Source organism: Mizuhopecten yessoensis, unplaced genomic scaffold (genome assembly GCF_002113885.1).
Source record: "Mizuhopecten yessoensis strain PY_sf001 unplaced genomic scaffold, ASM211388v2 scaffold3453, whole genome shotgun sequence".
NCBI classification, from domain to species: Eukaryota; Metazoa; Mollusca; class Bivalvia; order Pectinida; family Pectinidae; genus Mizuhopecten; species Mizuhopecten yessoensis.
Window position 1 is genome coordinate 283,433 of NW_018405052.1, and position 21,229 is coordinate 304,661.

The window sequence follows — 21,229 nt, forward strand, 5'->3', positions numbered from 1 at the left end:
TTGTAACCCTGAAAGGAATAGCATATATTTTCCCCCAAGTTTCCTGATTATAGTCGAATATAGTTCCCCATTTTGTTTGAGCAGTTATTGATGCATTATTTCTGATAAGTATATTATAGAAGTCTTGAGAACCTTTTTTCTTCTTTAAAATTATTACAAGATGTAACGGTATAATTGGGTATATCACATTTTTGTTTGGCAAATTAAGTTGTTTCAGATAATTCTTTATGCTTGTTATCAAGCCATGATATTCTAGATAATTAGTTATTGTACCATGTAGATCACAAAATTCCTTAAAAGACAAGAAAGAGTAGTCTGTGTTGTTTTTCAACAAATCATTAATTATCATAATCCCGTTTTTAAACCACTTACTATAAAAAACAACTTTATTACCAACAGAAATATTTTTGTTATACCATAAGGGTGTCTTAAGTAGGGCAAAATTCTCATTTTTAAACAGCTCCTCTTTTGCTCTTAATTTATACCATGCCCTAAACACATCTTTCCAAAACACATTTTTGCAATTTCCTTGAACTTTATTAAGGTACTCGTTTCCTGAGTTAGCCAAGATATGAGGATTTACACAAGATTTTAAAATGCTTACCCATTTACCTTCTGATCTAAAAAACCTTCTTATCCAACTTATTTTCAGAGCTTCAATAAAAGACATTAAATTAACCATTTTTAGCCCACCTTCTTGATAATTTTGGATTATTATGTCCCGTTTAATCTTATCAGTTTTGCTATTCCATAAAAAATTGAAAAGAACAGAATTGAGCTGTTTTATAAATTTTTCAGATGGATTAGGTAAGGAAATGAACAGATGATTCATCTGAGAAATTAATAAAGATTTAATGACATTAATTCTACCAATAGGTGTGAGCAACCTTCTACTCCAGCTCTTAATAAGAGCTTTAAGTTTAACTAATTTTTTATCAAAGTTCATTTTAGGTATTTTGCAAAGATCTACATGGAAATCTATCCCAAGAAGAGTAAATTTATTAACTCCCCATCTAAGATTCATATTTGGAAGGAGAACATCATTGCTGTATTTTTTACTGCCTATCCAGACAACTTCAGTTTTACCTACATTTACTTTAAGACCAGATATTTTTGCATAAATATTTAGTTCATCAACCGCCCCTTTCAGTGATTTTTCAGAACCATCTAATACCAGAGAAGTGTCATCTGCATACTGAGAGTTTAAGATGGGACAGTTATTAACCTTTATACCAGTTATACTCTTATTGTTTCTAAGGCGGATTGCTAAAACTTCTGCACATAGTATAAAAATATATGGAGCGATGGGATCTCCTTGACGACAACCACGATTTATTTTGAAAAAAGCTGATAAATTACCCCCCTGGTTTATAGCAGAGCTTGAATTACAGTGTAAAATTTTGACCCAATTTCTGATATCGTTTCCAAATCCAAAATATCTAAGTACTTCGTCTATGAATTTCCAAGAGACAGAATCGAAAGCCTTTTCAAAATCAACCATTAATAACATTCCAGGGATATCATTTTCCTCTGTATATTGCATAATGTCATAAACCAGGCGAGTATTTTCTCCTACATAGCGTCCCGATATAAATCCTGATTGATCAGAGTTTATAATTTTTTGTAAAACTAATTTGAATCTACTTGTTATTGATCCAGAAGCAATTTTGTATACAATGTTTAATAGAGAAATAGGTCTCCAATTCTTTATGAAATACTTTGATTTATTAGCCTTAGGTATATAAGTAATTATTCCCTTAATCTTCAATGTTATTATTTATCAAAATGTTAACATATGAGACCAAATTGTTCGGTTTCCACTCACACAGTTCTTCAGGTTACTTCGTAATGTCCGATTTATGGAACGCCAGTCTAATATACATTCAAACTTCAAATAATTGGAGGTAACCTGCAATTAAAAGAAGAAAGGTTCTGTTCAATTGAACATATCTTCAATTCAAGACAGGTACAATATTTGCTGTTATCTTTTACTGCACAACTGAATTGAACACTTCTAGTTCAAACTGACTGAATTGAAGACACTCCAATCGAACCGAATATATCTTTAATTAATTTGCAGATAAGTTTTATTCAACAAATAGTTTTTAATTTTATAAGTCATTTGTCTTATTCGAAGATATCTTCAATTCAATTAAAGATAGGTTCTTCTCAATAGAGGTATCATTTGCCTCAATGCAAACAACAGTTTCACTTTCACTTACTATATTTGAAAATATCGAAACTTACTTGAATTACTTCCCTTCCAACGGTAGCCTCATGTGCAGCTAACTTAGAATTGTATGATGAAGCAATATCATGATGGACAAACGATTTTTAAAACTTTTACATACATGAACACTCTTTAAAAAGATATTTCTTAACAATTGATGTGGTTAATTTGAATAACTAATTTAGAGCTGGAGATTTTTTACGTAAGTATGTTTGCGTCGAGGGAAGGTAAATCCTGCGATCCACGCATTTGAAAGTACAATCATCTCACAGTCGACCAGGATAGATTTTGAAGCGCGTCAAAACGCACAGACATTGCTTCTTATATCGTTTATTTGGGGATGCAGTTTTTATTCATAACAAAAAAAAGCATGCTCTCCAGTCGAGGGAATGATTAAGTGGAGGACAAAGAGGGATGAGCAAGTCATTCGCCATCCTCGATATCCAGGGGTTACGCTCACTTTCATTTTCTGCACCCATGGAATATGTTGTAGCAAAATCGAAGACTCAGTGCACAGCACTTTGTGGATGAGACGAGAAAACTAGTTTAGTCCTTTGATGTACATCATAAGAATATCGCGGTCGCGTAACGGTAAAAATTGACAAGCTTTGAAGTCGGGCGTCGATCCAATGTAATCTTCAAAGGACAGGTATAAGCCTAGAGATTGGTCAGTTTTTTTACCCGACACCAATCAAATAGGTAGCCGCATGCCATCGCTATGACATATTCCAGGGGTGCAGAGAGCGAAAGTGAGCGTAACCCCTGGATATCGAGGATGGTCATTTGCGTTGTTTTGTTATTATGATGCACATCAGGTAGATAAATATTAGCCCGAGTGCACGCATGATATCTATCCGTCAAAATGGCGGTCTGGTGTCAGGACCAGAGGAAACTCGAGCTATGATAAAGATACATGAACACTTTCAAGGCTATGAACTTTTGCGAAGCTTTGCTAAGATAAAAAAGAAAATTTAGTGATGTGTTTCATAAATCAGTCGATCGATCGATCAATCAGTATCCACTTTATCACACTTCCATAAATGACATTCAAATAATTACAATAAATGATTTCCCATTAACCACAGTTAAGTTTCTATGTCGCCACACCTGTCCAGGGAAAATAATAAACATTCTCTGCATGATTGGGACACCTTGATAAGAGATACAGAAATGTTGGAAAACATCGAAAAACGAATTGCTGGACGAGCGAAAACTTCGTATGGTCAGTCAATTAGTCCCCCTCGATATCCAGGAGTTGCGCCCACTTATGTCTCTGCACCCCAGTGATCATCCTCGATACTCCAGGTGTTACGCCCACTTATGTCTCTGTACCCCAGTGATCATCCTCGATATCCAGGATTTACGCCCACTTATGTCTCTGCACCCCTGTGATCATCCTCGATATACAGGGGTTACGCCCACTTTCGCTTTCTGCACCCCTGGAATATGTCGTAGCAAAATTGAAGGCACAAAGGTAGCTGTTTAATTGGTTTCCGGTAAAAATCCCTGACCAATCGCTAGGCTGATACTTGCATTATCCTTTGAAGATTACAGAGGAGCAACGCCCGACTTCAAAGCCAGTATGTTTTATCGTTACGCAACCGCCAGATTCTTTGTACATCAAAGGATCAATTTTCTTCTCGTCTCGTCCACAAGGTACTTCACACTAAGCTCTCAGTTTTGCTATTTTCGATCAGTTTCGCTCAGATGACATCGTTGTAAGCTAACTAGTAGCTTGTGGTGATTTATGATATTCCTTTCTTCTAATGTATGCTGTACACACGCGTACTAATTAGACTTCTGTTGCTATATATATAGTTATTTACATTTACAGGTTCATTTCTTTATCTGGTAGGGTTGGAGTATTCAGCTCCCACTGTTGATTCCTCTCCTTTTAAAACCTAAGAGTTAAAACATGTCGGGTGATTTTTCCAGTGGCTGTTGAGCCGTGACTTGAAGGTGTTAAGCGTTGGAGAGATTATATACCAGGGGTGTTGAGAGCGAAAGTGAGCGTAACCCGGATATCGAGGATGCCCTGTGACATGTCATGACAAAATGGAAGGCTCAGTGTGGCCACGGCCTTTGATAGACTAATCTAATTCCGTTGTGTGGGCCACCATGTGAGTGAGACGAGAAGACTAGTTTTATCCTGTAAAGTTTGTCGCTCCCCTGTGATCTTCAAAGGAATGGTATCCGCCAAGGAATTGGCCAGGTGTTTTTTTTTTACCTAAGACCAATCAAATAGCTAGCCGCGTGCCTTCAATTTTGCTATGACATATTCCAGGGGTGCAGAGAGCGGAAGTGAGCGTAATATCGATAATGAAATGAGCTTTGGCTCCTTGGCTTTGACTCCTTGGCTTTGACTCCTTGGCTTGGCTTTGACTCCTTGGCTTTAAAGGAAAGGTCTATTCGACACATGCTGTGACTCTCAAAAGTTCTTGGACAATTCTATTTGACTTTTAAAATTGCTAACTGTAAAAGTCAAGTGAAAGCCCTAAGTATAACACCGTAGTTACTTACTAAACTTTCATGTTGTGTCCGAGTGTATGTATAATTTAATGTATGGGTCAAAGAAGTAATATAGACGGTAATCGCTCCGAAAATTTGACAACCTAAACTTGTCCACACTGTTGGAATTACTTCTTTGCCCCATATAATTTAATGTATATATATATGTATATATATATATATTATCGTTGAACTGTTAAGTATTTCGTTTTTGCAGCTATCTAGTCACTACAACCTTGTCAATGTAACGATCTAGTACTTATAGCTATCGCGTTAGTCTAGTCTCTTTAAAAATATGTTTATCATAGCTTTTCAGTCCACTATCTTATCTTTTCAGCCCATGGCCACCATCATCAGATAGTGGGCTGTTCAAATCGTTGTTCGTCTGTGGTCCAACCGTCCTGTCTGAACAATTTATGTAAATTTAAAGTTCAAGTTTGTTAGAGCCATTTCCCATTTCTCAGAAATTGTCATTACTGGAGGGATATTTCTCCAATTTCTATGATCCATAGTTATTCATATTGAATGTTATGGCTGATCAGAAAGCCAAGAGTTAACTTTAGAGGTGAAGTTTGTTAGCCTTTTTGCTCAGGAAACAATCGAGCGATCTTCTCAAATTTAACATGTATGTTTCCCATGGTCCCTAGTTATGTATATTTATTTTGGAACTAATCGGAAAACCAAGTTGGCCGATAGGCGGCCATCTTGAATATTGAAAGTTAAAGTTTGTTAGCGTTATTTCGCTGTAAGTACTGGAGTGATCTTTTTCAAATTTCACATCGGGTAGGTTCATTGGTCCGTCATTGTGTATGCTGCATTTTAAGGATGAATGTATCAAAAGGATGGCAACCTGACAGTCATCTTAAATTTCAATAATGGAGATTTTTTTTTTATCAAATATCACATCCAATTTCTCCCATAACGTTCATGTTTTATCAGAAAAAACATGTTTCTCTTGAAAATACACTATGTCGGCTTCCGATGGGGTAAAACAATTGCTGTGAATCATGACGTCACAATGGAAGATGACGTCGCCAAGCATTGTAACGTGACGTCATAAGTAAAAAATTGACCAATGAAATCACGTCCCGAGTGTAACCCACCCACCAGAAATGTTCATCAACTTCTGGCAGGTTTATCCAATGAATCAGGTGCGAGGAAACTTACAGTGGTTGTGGGAGAAATCATTGTTTCTTGTCATAATCACTGTTTAGTCATTGTTACTAGTCATTATAACTGTTTCGTCATTGTGACTAAAGTCACTATAACTGTTTAGTCATTGTTATTATTCATTATCACTGTTAAATCATTGTAACAAGTCATTATCACTGTTAAATCATTGTAACTAATCATTATCTGTTATGTCATTGTTTCTAGTCATTATCACTGTTTGATCATTGTTACTAGTCATTATCACTGTTTGATCATTGTTACTATTTTTATCACTGTTTGATCATTGTACTAGTCATTATCATTGTTAAATCATTGTTACTAGTCATTATCACTGTTTGATAATTGTTACTAGTTATTATCACTGTTTGATCATTGTACTAGTCATTATCATTGTTAAATCATTGTTACTAGTTATTATCACTGTTTGATCATTGTTACTAGTTATTATCACTGTTTGATCATTGTTACTAGTCATTATCACTGTTTGATCATTGTTACTAGTCATTTTCACTGTTTGATCATTGTACTAGTCATTATCATTGTTAAATCATTGTTACTAGTCATTATCACTGTTTGATCATTGTTACTAGTCATTATCACTGTTTGATCATTGTTACTAGTCATTATCACTGTTTGATCATTGTTACTAGTCATTTTCACTGTTTGATCATTGTACTAGTCATTATCATTGTTAAATCATTGTTACTAGTCATTATCACTGTTTGACCATTGTTACTAGTCATTATCACTGTTCAGTCTTGGTTACTAGTCATTATCACTGTTTAGTCTTGGTTACTAGTCATTATCACTGTTTAGTCTTGGTTACTAGTCATTATCACTGTTTATTCATTATTACTAATCATTATCACTGTTTAGTCATTGTTACTAGTCATTATCACTGTTCAGTCTTGGTTACTAGTCATTATCACTGTTTAGTCTTGGTTTCTAGTCATTATCACTGTTTAGTCTTGGTAACTAGTCATTATCACTGTTAATTCATTATTACTAGTCATTATCACTGTTCAGTCTTGGTTACTAGTCATTATCACTGTTTAGTCTTGTTTTCTAGTCATTATCACTGTTTAGTCTTGGTAACTAGTCATTATCACTGTTAATTCATCATACTAATCATTATCATTGTTTAGTCATTGCTACTAGTCATTATCACTGTTTAGTCTTTGTTACTAGTCATTATCACTGTTAAATCATTGTTACTAGTCATTATCATTGTTTAGACGTTGTTTCTAGACTATGTTTAGTCATTGATACTAGTTATTATCATTATTTAGACGTTGATACTAGACTATGTTTAGTCATTATCATTGTTTAGACGTTGTTACTAGACTATGTTAAGTCTTGGTTACTAGTCATTATCTCTGTTTGATCATTGTTACTAGTCATTATCACTGTTTAGTCTTGATTACTAATCATTATCACTGTTTAGTCTTGGTAACTAGTCATTATCAATGTTTAGTCTTGGTTACTAGTCATTATCGCTGTTTAGTCTTTGTTACTAGTCATTATCACTGTTAAATCGTTGTTACTAGTCATTATCATTGTTTAGACGTTGTTTCTAGACTATTTTTAGTCATTGATACTAGTCATTATCATTATTTAGACGTTGATACTAGACTATGTTTAGTCATTATCATTGTTTAGACGTTGTTACTAGACTATGTTTAGTCTTGTTTTCTAGTCATTATCACTGTTTAGTCTTGGTAACTAGTCATTATCACTGTTAATTCATTATTACTAGTCATTATCACTGTTCAGTCTTGGTTACTAGTCATTATCACTGTTCAGTCTTGGTTACTAGTCATTATCACTGTTTATTCATTATTACTAATCATTATCACTGTTTAGTCTTGGTAACTAGTCATTATCAATGTTTAGTCTTGGTTACTAGTCATTATCATTGTTTAGTCTTGGTTACTAGTCATTATCACTGTTTAGTCTTGGTTACTAGTCATTATCACTGTTTAGTCTTTGTTACTAGTCATTATCACTGTTAAATCGTTGTTACTAGTCATTATCATTGTTTAGACGTTGTTTCTAGACTATTTTTAGTCATTGATACTAGTCATTATCAATGTTTAGACGTTGTTACTAGACTATGTTAAGTCTTGGTTACTAGTCATTATCTCTGTTTGATCATTGTTACTAGTCATTATCACTGTTTACTCATTATCACTGTTTAGTCATTGTTACAAGTAATTATCATTGTTTAGACGTTGTTTCTAGACTATGGTTAGTCATTGATACTAGTCATTATAATTGTTTAGACGTTGTTACTAGACTGTTTAGTCATTATCACTAGTCATTATCACTGTTTGATCATTGTACTAGTCATTATCATTGTTAAATCATTGTTACTAGTTATTATCACTGTTTGATCATTGTACTAGTCATTATCATTGTTAAATCATTGTTACTAGTCATTATCACTGTTTAGTCATTGTTACTAGTCATTATACTGTTTGATCATTGTACTAGTCATTATCATTGTTAAATCATTGTTACTAGTTATTATCACTGTTTGATCATTGTACTAGTCATTATCATTGTTAAATCATTGTTACTAGTTATTATCACTGTTTGATCATTGTACTAGTCATTATCATTGTTAAATCATTGTTACTAGTCATTATCATTGTTTCGACGTTGTTACTAGACTATGTTAAGTCTTGGTTACTAGTCATTATCTCTGTTTGATCATTGTTACTAGTCATTATCACTGTTTAGTCTTGTTTTCTAGTCATTATCACTGTTTAGTCTTGGTTACTAGTCATTATCATTGCTTAGACGTTGTTACTAGACTATGTTTAGTCATTGATACTAGTCATATCATTATTTAGACGTTGATACTAGACTATGTTTAGTCATTATCATTGTTTAGACGTTGTAACTAGACTATGTTTAGTCTTTGTTACTAGTCATTATCACTGTTAAATCGTTGTTACTAGTCATTATCATTGTTTAGACGTTGATACTAGACTATGTTTAGTCATTATCATTGTTTAGACGTTGTAACTAGACTATGTTTAGTCTTTGTTACTAGTCATTATCACTGTTAAATCGTTGTTACTAGTCATTATCATTGTTTAGACGTTGATACTAGACTATGTTTAGTCATTATCATTGTTTAGACGTTGTAACTAGACTATGTTTAGTCTTTGTTACTAGTCATTATCACTGTTAAATCGTTGTTACTAGTCATTATCATTGTTTAGACGTTGATACTAGACTATGTTTAGTCATTATCATTGTTTAGACGTTGTAACTAGACTATGTTTAGTCTTGGTTACTAGTCAATATCATTGTTAAGATGTTTCTAGACTATGTTTAGTCTTGGTTACTAATCATTATCATTGTTTATACGTTGTTACTAGCCTATGTTTAGTCTTGGTTACTAGTCAATATCATTGTTTTAGTCATTGTTACAAGTAATTATCATTGTTTAGACGTTGTTTCTAGACTATGTTTAGTCATTGATACTAGTCATTATCAATGTTTAGACGTTGTTACTAGACTATGTTTAGTCATTGATACTAGTCATTATCATTGTTTAAACGTTGTTACTAGACTATGTTTTGTCTTTGTTACTAGTCATTATCATTGTTTAGACGTTGTAACTAGACTATGTTTAGTCTTGGTTACTAATCATTATCATTGTTTATACGTTGTTACTAGACTGTTTAGTCTTGGTTACTAGTCAATATCATTGTTAAGACGTTTCTAGACTATGTTTAGTCTTGGTTACTAGTCATTATCATTGTTAAGACGTTTCTAGACTATGTTTAGTCTTGGTTACTAGTCATTATCATTGTTTAGACGTTGTTACTAGACTATGTTTAGTCTTGGTTACTAGTCATTATCATTGTTTAGACGTTGTTACTAGACTATGTTTAGTCTTGGTTACTAGTCATTATCATTGTTTAGACGTTGTTACTAGACTATGTTTAGTCTTGGTTACTAGTCATTATCATTGTTTAGACGTTGTTACTAGACTATGTTTAGTCTTGGTTACTAGTCATTATCATTGTTTAGACGTTGTTACTAGACTATGTTTAGTCTTGGTTACTAGTCATTATCATTGTTTAGACGTTGTTACTAGACTATGTTTAGTCTTGGTTACTAGTCATTATCATTGTTTAGACGTTGTTACTAGACTATGTTTAGTCTTGGTTACTAGTCATTGTCATTGTTTAGACGTTGTTACTAGACTATGTTTAGTCTTGGTTACTAGTCAATATCATTGTTTAGACGTTGTTACTAGACTATGTTTAGTCTTGGTTACTAGTCAATGTTACATCTTTATTATTGTTAAGTCATCACTACTAGTCACTGTTTAGTCAGTGTGACTAGTCACTATAACTGTTTAGATATTCAAAAAATCACTATAACTGTACCAAGGGGAACATGCATATGAAATTTGAGAAAGATCCCTTGATTACTTTCTGAGAAATAACGAAAACAAGGATTTTTTAAAGGACCACAGACAAAGGGCGATTTGATTAGCCCACCATCAGATAATGATGGTGGGCTAATAGATGTTAAGTCATTGTAACTTATAACTATAACTGTTTAGTCATTGTTACTAGACACTATAAATATTTAGTCATCGTTAATAGTCACTATAAATGTTTAAGTCATTGTTACCAATCAGTATAAATATGAAGTCGCTACAATTGTTTAGTTTTTGTTACTTGTCATTATTTAATCACAATAAATGTTTGCCCGGTCAGGATGACAGTTATTGACTATTTAATCCTATCAATTTGGACACTACATTAATCTAAGTCACTATCAAAATCTAGTCATTGTAACTATCTACTTACATTTTCTGTAACTAGCTACTCATCCACATGGAAGATATCACCAACATTTAATGAAAGATCAGGACTTAAATAATGAAAAAAATCAAAACCATTTTATACCACCCTGTTAGGATATTTTGGATATAATGATTAGATAAAACAAACTTAATTCATCAGTACAATTGAGCCAAGTCAACTCAAGAAAGCCATTGATAACAAATATTTTATTCAATATTGCACAAAAATATATATATACAATTTTGGAACATTTTAATATCACAAGAAAATAAACACAATGCTAGTCATTTTGTATTTACTGTCTGTTTGAGGTTCCATTATTGGAATGTTGACATATATATATATATACATCCATTAGTGAAATAACACTAGTTATATTTATAATAAAAAAAAGTTTCAAGTTTTGACAGATCCAAAAGGTAGATCTTTCTAAATTATGTCTTTCTGTTACTGGTTTCAAAATAATCTTCAAGTTAATTTAATGGTTTAATGACTTTGGGAATTCAAACCGAGATGCATTGTGGTGTATTTACTGCTGATAAAAATCACAATTTTTAAAATTGAATCATAAAAACACCAGCTGAACAGTGGATCTAAAAAGAAAAAAATCCTGTTTATTTCTACAAATCAACTTTGTTATCAGACTGTTGGCAATGCCCCTTGAGGAAATGAAAAATCAGTATATACAAAAGCAATTCTCATACTCAAACTCGTACACGTGTTCAAACCATCTTCCTGGTAAATCACTTACTCAAACTCGTACACGTGTTCAAACCATCTTCCTGGTAAATCACTTACTCATTGCAAGGGAATGAAAAAATAAATTTAATTAAAAGTAGCAATGATTCGTAGCTACAATTTTACGCCAAATACAATTTACCTCCAAAATTTTCAAATAGTATAATAAATTTAAAGGGTTCTTTTTCATTTTCAATATGGAAATGGATTGAACTTAACCACACAAGATAAGTTCGAGCACAAGAACTTTTTGTCTCAATATAGTCTGATCTAGGAGAGAATGGCACGCTAACATTTCTGCTAGAGAAAATTAAACCTAATCTTGAGCTCAAATTAGTTTAGCACCAAACTAGTTAACAACCTTTCCCCAAAAAGGGTACCATGTTTATTCTGCAATAAGCTCACCCTTTTTGGGCCACCACATAAACTATGACTCTGGAAGGACAATGATGCAATAGATATGGATGAGCTTGCCAGGAAAGGGTAATTGTCAGATAAATTCGGTATCAATATGGCCTCCGAACGTTCTCTTTTCAGACCCTTTTCTGTGAATATGTGAAAGTAAAATGATAATTTTAATGTTCTTTGTAATGACTTAATTTATTTGGTAATATGCACCTTATGCATCTGAGAAATCATCAGAATTCACATTCTTGTAATGAATTGGTCAGCATTATCTACGAGTACTATATCACATCCTTTTAACACCTAGTACCTGATAATATCACATCACTCATTCACCTAGTACCTGATAATATCACATCCTTCATTTACCTAGTTCCTGATAATATCACATCCTTCATTCACCTAGTACCTGATAATATCACATCCTTCATTCACCTAGTGCCTGATAATATCACATCCTTCATTCACCAAGTACCTGATAATATCACATCCTTCATTCACCTAGTACCTGATAATATCACATCCTTTATAATCAGATCCTTCATTCACCTAGTACCTGATAATATCACATCCATCATCCACCTAGTACCTGATAATATCACATCCTTTATTATCAGATCCTTCATTCACCTAGTACTTGATAATATCACATCCTTCATTCACCTAGTACCTAATAATATGTACCTGATAATATCACATCCATCATCCACCTAGTACCTGATAATATCACATCCTTTATTATCAGATCCTTCATTCACCTAGTACCTGATAATATCACACCCTTCATTCACCTAGTACCTGATAATATCACATCCTTTATTATCAGATCCTTCATTCACCTAGTACCTGATAATATCACACCCTTCATTCACCTAGTACCTGATAATATCACATCCATAATCCACCTAGTACCTGATAATATCACATCCTTTATTATCAGATCCTTCATTCACCTAGTACCTGATAATATCACATCCATCATCCACCTAGTACCTGATAATATCACATCCTTTACTCATTTGACATCTTAACACAAGCATATCCATACAATATATTTTAACTGAGATTCAATTTATAACATACATTTCCGAAAAGAATGTTTTATTTCTTTTCAAAAGCTATCTATGAACATTTATTTTAAGCATTTCCACAAGTGCATGGTTTATCAATCATCACATACAATTCTAGAACAGAATAAAATAAGCCCATATTTCTATTTAAACAAATATAAGTTATTTATAAATTAATACATCAAATTTAATAACATGAATAAAAAAATCAAATGTTTATCATCTGAATTTTGATTTTCAAACTTTAAGTAGCATATGATGCATCTTGGTCAATACAAAATTACATGTTATTTAATGGTCGGCTTATTGCACATTTAATTTTGAATTAAACAAATATTCCACCTTTGGCACATTATAAAATATAATTTGATATACAAAATAATACAGTAATGAACAAAAATTTGTTTCAACAGTTACATAAGCGAGATCTACACTTTTGTTATAAATTGAAAAATGATGAGCACCGGATAAATCTTTTGAATTCTAAACAAGTCAGCTGTCCGTCATATTCTTCATACATATATAAATTTGTCCTAAATTAATGTCTTGAATAAATATGGCCATTTACTTTGACAGGTATATGTATTTTGATACATTTATTGCAAGCACTAAAACATCATGGCATTCAATACCTGTAACTGTTGTCATAGGCATAACTTTAATTTCACTGAAGTCATCTTGCCTTCTCACCCTGTTCTCTGTCACAAAAGGTTTAATCCTCCCTAACATAAATTTGTCTCTGGGATCATTCACCCCGACCATGTAAAGTCACTTTGCTTTTGCTTCAACAAAGGAAGTTGAATTCTCAAACTAAAATTGCACCTCTGGATTATTTGGAATCAACATAGGACGGCAAAATTCCCTTATTGTCACTTCTTTCTGTATGAAATTGACACAGGAAGGCAACTACCTCAGCACACTTTCTAGACTCTTACATGTACTTGCTCAGAACATTTTTTTCACTAAATCTCATAACTTACATTAAATCATCTATGAAACCTTGGCTCAAAATAGTTACAATCAGAAACTAAGAATAACTTTCATTCCATTGTCAACCGGAATGTAGAACAATTTCACAAAAATATTCGAGTATGAATTTGAAAGATCATGGAAAAACTTTGACCACCAATGCATATTGAACATCTTAGTTATTAAGTCGGTATAGTTTCTTTTTGTCGAGCCCATATCCAGAACACAGAAACTTCAGGTCTAAATTTTTCTTTTTGTCGAGGTACCCACTGATGGCAATGAAGAATTTTTTTAGCTTGCACCATCCTCTTGTGTCCTCTTTCAGAGTCAGGTACAGTTCAAATGTTGACACAGTTGTTGGATCACAGTAAAGTTTTACAAGATTTTGGCACTTATTTTTGTCCTCTAGGTTTATAAACAGGACACACCCTCTTAGTCCACATGGCTCCTTGCGAGCTGAAGCCATAATATCCCTCGCTATACACATCACTAAACCACAGGGAATCAGCAACTCACAACCAAATTTGTCATCTCCAACAGAAGAAAGTGCTTGCTTTATCAGGATGACCAAGTCTTTCCATTGGTTTTTCTCCATCATGTTCTCAAAATTACTTTGGAGTGGGCAGTGAGAAAGATCAGCTTCATCTGTCAAATAAAATATTGAAGATTGTTTATTTAATATGGTCATCACAGTAATGCAAGAAACACATTCGAAATTGACTATATACCTTCTAAATTTTTCTCAACATATAAAAAATATCTGCAACAAGGCATCAAGACAGATATGTACTGAAACGCATCGGGCAACATCTCACTTTTAAAGGATGGAAGGCAATTTATAACTCTTTTATACTTCCAAATTTTAACATCTGTCCCTTAGTGTGGCATTTCTGTAATAAAGGTAGTACTGACAAAATTGAAAAAGTAAACTATAGGGCACTGAAATTTAATAACCTGGATTTTGACTCGAGTTATGAGATCCTTTTAAGAAAATCTCTGACAAACATGCTACATGTGTAAAGATAAAGGAAAATAGCAATTGAAACTTTTAAGATTGCCTACAGAATATGTCCACCTTACCTAAAAAGAATTAGTACAAACTAATAACAATGAACTTTATTCTTTCAGATATTTGGTAACATGTTAAAGGAACCTACGGTAAGAACTGAATGGTTTGGCCGGAACAGCTTCTCATACCTCGCGGCGAAACTATGTCTTCCGGCTGAGGCAAGAAATGCTGTGGATGTTGCCAGTTTCAAGACATGTATGGGAAGCTGGAACGGCCAAACCTGTACATGTGCTATGTGTAAATCTGTTTCGTCTTAACTGTATAAATATTTTAAAATGCTTTGCATGCCCGTTTTAAGTTGCCTTTTTTTTTAGATATGTTTAGATATGTTAAAATGTGTTTGCATGAAGTACATCTGTGATTATATTATGAAGCTAGCTGCTGCTCCTTCTTTTGTGCTTTATTATGTTAGCTTGTGTACTGAATTTTGCTTTATAAGTATCTTAAAATTCTAAGTTTTCAAATTTTTTATGATATATTATCAGCCTGTGATATGTTTCCAAATTTATCTGTGATTATGTTGAATATATGACCTTTTATAAGAATAATAAGAATATAACAAATCCTCAGTTACTGGGGTGCAGGTCGAGCATACCATGCTGGTAGGGGGCTCCCCAACCCTTGGAGCTGACCATGTACCACTGTACTATCTTTTCTCAAGTTCTTCTTTTTATATATCCTTCCTTCATCTCATAATATAAGCAAATGTGATCAAATAATAAATGAATTCAAAATGTGATAAATGTAACTTGCCACTTTTACCGCATTAAGTATTATTCTTATTTATTTAAACATGTTTTATTGGATGCTTACTCTCTATTTGTATCTTTTACAGCACGAACATATCTCGTTTAATTAATGAAACCTTATTTTATGTATGTTTTATATGTTATGTCGATTGTAAAAGCTCATTAAAGAAGGTTGTGTTTATCTTTGTAATCATATCGACGTTATATAAAATTTACTTGACTTGACTAAAATAAGGATTAGCTTAGGGGTAGAGCCAAAGCGGGGGTAATGATGGGTGGGTCCTCTTTTTCAAGACTGAACTTTCAACTCTTGTCTATCAATTAACTGGCTCAGCTCTGGCACTTAAATTCATGTATTGCTTTCCAAATTCTTGATCTACCTCTAGTCATGCAAACAATAACCAGCAATCATAATGTTTGGGGTTTTGTCCTCCTTAGACAGTCATATTCGCTCAGCAAACTAATAGTTCATCTTAAGAATTCATAAAAAAAATCTCTTCTAAAAAGAACCAGACTATTTTCATGGAAAATATAGCTTATAGATAGAATTAATTGTGCCCCCTGTCCATTGTGTAGGCCTATATTTCAGGATAATTCGATTAACCTTTTCAAATCAATTCAACTGAGTTTTATTGGCATATTCATGTTTATTTTTTTGATCAATTTTTTTTACTCGAGTATCGGCCGACTCGCGTACCTATCAGCTTAGTCTTCTGAAAATCGAAATAAAATTTACTAGAATCCCTATTTACTCACCCATCATATCATCATGTTGTTCCTGTGCAGGTTTTACTGGTGTTGGTTCTGCTGCAGATAAGTTGCGCTGTCCTTTTATTATTGTCATTCCTTTCACTGTAGTCGACTTCAACTTGTGCAGCATACGTTGAACTTTCGTCTGCCTACTCGAATCGACTGCTTCAAACACTGCGTCTGATTTCGTCGTAACCGCACAGAGGTTGTTAGAATTTCTTTCTGTTTCAACCATTTCGTTTCAATAAGATGTTGATTTTGAAAGAAATATGCAAACTGATCGAATTTACATTCATATATTTCTCAGAAACGGGACCGTTTCTGATGAATTTGCCTACTTTTCGATCAGACGTTCACCTGGCTTCTGCGCGCTGTCAGCGAAATCAGCTGACTATGAGCTTCGAGGTCGTGACCCTAAACGTCACGTTCCATATAAGGATAAGTGGGTAGAGTCTATTTTCAAGCGACGATCAGTCAGCCAATGGCATCAGCCAATGAATACCCGTATGTACCCGACTTTCCTTTGAAATCGGTTAGTCATGTGGTAACATGCGTTCTCACTACAGGTGTATATAATTATAGACATTCGGCAATAACTGTAGAATCTAGAATCTTTTCAAAAGAAAAGTCTTCTAACAACCTCTGTGCGGTTACGACGAAATCAGACGCAGTGTTTGAAGCAGTCGATTCGAGTAGGCAGACGAAAGTTCAACGTATGCTGCACAAGTTGAAGTATATTAGAATTCACTTTTAGGTTTACGTGTTATGTTAGCGTTAAGTTACGCTAACATAACACGTAAACCTAAAAGTGAATTCTAATATTTATGAAACCACGGAATTAGATTAGATTTGTTATCTAAGTCCGTGGTGAAACTTATACACGAGATATAAAAACAACACACTCTAAGAGTCTATCGGTCAAATACCTATATAACACTGTACTCGGAATACATCCGACCATTGTCCTCTGTCTTGACGGAGGCGTGTTATATGACTGGCCGAGGTCGTTGGCCATTAGGAAATTCTATGGTGTTTTTGTCAACATTTGCTTGTTACGTAGCCATAATAAATGTTTGTACAAATAACATGTCACCTTCATTTTCACATAAACGTCTCTGACTCGACTGTCTATTCTTTCCTCCTCGTGGGATTAAAAAACCCGTCAAAGGCCTTCTTCATGAAATTACTTCTACCGTTAAGCTTTTCTGGAAAACTACCGTATTTGCAGGCAAATAAAACAATAAAATTCTCTTGTACTTTACATCTTCCGTTTCCGTGAATACAAGATAGAAATACCCTATGTAAGAAAGAGGCGCTATGAATTCCTTTCTCTCATTCCTGTGCGTGTATGAGAGAACTTAATTATATTTCACGTACATGACGTCACAATGGATTGTAATGACATGACGTCACGAAATCGGGAATATTTCGATGCCAAGCAGAAATTCACCTGGCGAATCCTTTTTGAGGTTTTTGGGCTGATATGTGAGAAAAATAACCGTTGTATGCCCACCCCTATGCGTGAAAGAGTCTGATAATCGACATCACAATGTTAAAAAAACGTGACGTCATGCAATCCAGTGGCATAGCATACATATAAATTTTAAGAAGATTTTTTTTTCAATTATATTTATTTATTAATTTCTTTTTTATCATTAATATCGACCGTCCGTATCAATCATTAACAAAAATCTTAAATTTTTTAGTCCAACGGAACATATTATAGCGTGTTATCCTCAGATAATCGTTTACGCTCTTCTTTTTTACCATCAACATTACTTTCTTGGAACGGGTTAGACGTGGAAACAAGATCTTCTCGTATGCTATTTTCTTTTTAATCTGCTATTTCACATCCAGTTAATCAAAAAACACCATACTTCTAGAGTTTTGGAGAAAGAACATTTAATATATTGTATACAAAGTTGAGGTACAAATATAGTCCATTAAGTTATGACCCTTTAAGAGTAAATCTGACTGAGAACTGAATATATTTGTGGAAACCCTTGTGAGAATGCCTACCACTTCTTTTTCATATGTCCTCGTTATAATATACAAAGACGTACTCTTCTTTCAAATATAGATGATTTAAATCTGGATGTTGCGATTGATATAAATGTATTGCTCATAGGAAATGAAAATCTGTCGGTAGAAGTAAACACTTCAATTTTTAGAAATGTGCAAAAAGTACATAAAATCCAGCCAAAGGTTTAGTTAATGTGATATGACATTAACTCATCATATTCTGTTGAATTATTTCATTTATTGTATGAAAAAATGGTATTCATTGTGATCAAATTATGCTATTTCTCAATTTATGTAAAAATGTATTGTGGAGAGGGCCTTTGTAATGTTGATATAACTATGCCTAATCCGTTTGCTTCATTTATGCAATAAAATATGTTTAAATCAAATAATCGTTTAAGTGCCTTTTAATCTTATAATTAACAAGTAAAACTTTAACTTGTTAATAATCAGACTTAAAGGACTATCCAGTACACGGGAGATAGCTTCTAGGGCCTAGTAGATTCGCCACTGTAATCGTGAACAATCCGATGCCTGTGATGGTTTCGCGAATATTGGCGTACAGCACATGTAGTTCTATAGTTTAGCGATTTTTTTTTCCATTTCGTGCAAGAGTACTTATGGTCCAATGTTTTCTTTTAACCCCTGACGCTAAAATGAGATTTTTCATTTGATTTTTTTTGCATTTTCGTTTTTTTTCTCTCGACACCTTCTCTTGGCTATACCATTTCGTGTATTAACAAATATCTTTATTATGATTGAATAAATAATTGGCCACACAACTTTTAAACAAAACCTTTCCAAGACGCAGCCTTCACTTCTAATTGCTTTCGCGATCACCATTAGATGGTTCAATAATAAGACGCCATTTCATCGTGACATCATCATCATCGTCATCATCTTCATCATCTTAAAGTATGCTTATATTCTCAATATACGTCATTAGTGAATCGATCTAAATGATAATCTATCAGAGCGTCGAACAAAAGGTTACTAGGCAAGCATTAACATTCGAAAATTGTTCAGTCGAAAGATATAGCCTGGAATTATACGAAATATATCCTAAAATCATATATATACGAGATGGCCACAGATAACCATTGAACTTATATTCCAAATCAAACTTGAGCGGATAGGTGACCGTATTTAAACCATGCGAAATTTTACGAATTACAAAATGGCCGTTATCGGCCTAGAGTCAATTTTTAAGGTTCAGTGGATTATATTGATACTATTAGGTATGCATAGAAAAAAAATCATAAAAATCAATGCATTTCATTCAAGTTGGAAAACGTGTGCGGACGATAACACCGAAGGAGTGGTAGCCTTAATTGTCACCTGTTTCACAGGCTTCGCAAAAATGCTTTCAAATTTAAATTCTAGTTATTTTTGTTTATAGATAGGATAAATTACTTATCATGTTTAAAAAAAATGATTTGGTGATTTATAGACTGAAGTATGTTGGTTAAAATTGTCGGTAAACAGTTTAATTGGCTGCTACAGGATGGTGGAGCCCGTCGGACCGGTATCTTTTTAAGCGTCATTGTCGCGCGTAATATTTCCTTACGATACTCACCACAGGCACGGAATTAGATTATCTAAGTCCGTGCCACAGGGTATTGTTTATATATGTATGAGCAATAGTTAGATAGGTCGGGACGGATATTTGAACATGTTTTATTTATTTCAAGTCACCCTAATGTTTATCGAACCAATGTCAATAACACCATATGGCAAGTCTCCTGTGACAGTCCGTCTGTATAATCACGGAATTAGATTATCTAAGTCCGTGGTAAAATAACCTGCACACAACAATATAAATTTATCGATTGGTGGTATATTTAGCAACCAATCAAAATCATCATATCAACAATTTACCCTGCATTCAATTTTCGAACTAACGCTACTCCAATTTGGGAATGCAATTAAAAAAAGGTTTTGAAAAGCAGAACTGTTTCTAATCTATGCATAGCTTTTAAATAAAAAATAAAGAAAAATCTCAAATATAAACGTCCTAGACGTGTTTCGTCTACTCTGTTAGCCTATTCAAAATAATATGGTACACGTTACTCTCCTGTTTCAGAAAGTGTACACACTAATGAAGGTGGCAAACGACCTGCTGACCACTTTATAAGGTGTCAGAGAGGGTCATTTGCCATCCGATTTAGCTATTGAAGATCAATGAAGTTCAAGTTACTATAATAAAGAAGTCACGTGCGTGAATTTAATTAATTAATTGAGTACGTGTTTGCAAGACCCGGTGAAGGCCAGTGAAATCTGTGATGAACACGCCAGAAATGCTCCTACACGTAGCTGAACTCCCTTCATCCTGACGTAAAACAACAAGAGGCCCAGGGGCCTTAATAGCTCACCTGGTATTTTATTTTTCAATTTAAAACCTGCTGAGTACCATTCAGGTTTATCAAAGGAGTACAAGTAACAAAGATGCATCTTCCATTTATAAATATTCAATTCCCTTTGCCCAAAGATTCTCTAAAACAAGTTTGGTTAGGTTAAAATCCCTTCAACGGTACAGAAGGAGAAGGATCTTTAATGTTTTCCTCTATTTCCCCTAATGGGCCCCACTAATCTGCCCCAAAGAAGGGGAATCCACACACCTCAGTTTAAACAAAATTGATTCTTTTCTCCCTAAGCATGCTTCAGACTGCATTTGGTTTAAATCCCTTCACTTGTATAGTAGGAGAAAAAAA

The 21,229-nt window shown here is 33.7% G+C and overlaps 1 protein-coding gene across 5 annotated transcripts; it reads right to left on the bottom strand.

The window, feature by feature from the left end:
• Positions 1 to 10,700: 10,700 nt before the first annotated feature.
• Positions 10,701 to 16,877, bottom strand: LOC110447515 (DNA damage-inducible transcript 4-like protein). Of its 5 annotated transcripts, none has more exons than XR_002462601.1 (3): positions 16,503 to 16,877; positions 12,574 to 14,573; positions 10,937 to 12,397 (listed from the first exon to the last, which is right to left on the bottom strand). XR_002462601.1 is itself a non-coding variant. In XM_021493273.1 (2 exons), the coding sequence occupies exons 1-2, from the start codon at positions 16,729 to 16,731 to the stop codon at positions 14,104 to 14,106; spliced, it is 699 nt and encodes a 232-aa protein (XP_021348948.1). In that variant the 5' UTR covers positions 16,732 to 16,877; the 3' UTR covers positions 12,553 to 14,103. The 5 variants fall into 5 exon arrangements, 1 of the variants encoding a protein (XP_021348948.1); XR_002462603.1 differs by lacking the exon at positions 16,503 to 16,877 and having other exon boundaries at positions 10,945 to 12,397; positions 12,574 to 12,768; positions 12,850 to 14,088; XR_002462602.1 differs by lacking the exon at positions 10,937 to 12,397 and having other exon boundaries at positions 12,547 to 12,599; positions 12,795 to 14,573.
• Positions 16,878 to 21,229: the final 4,352 nt, after the last annotated feature.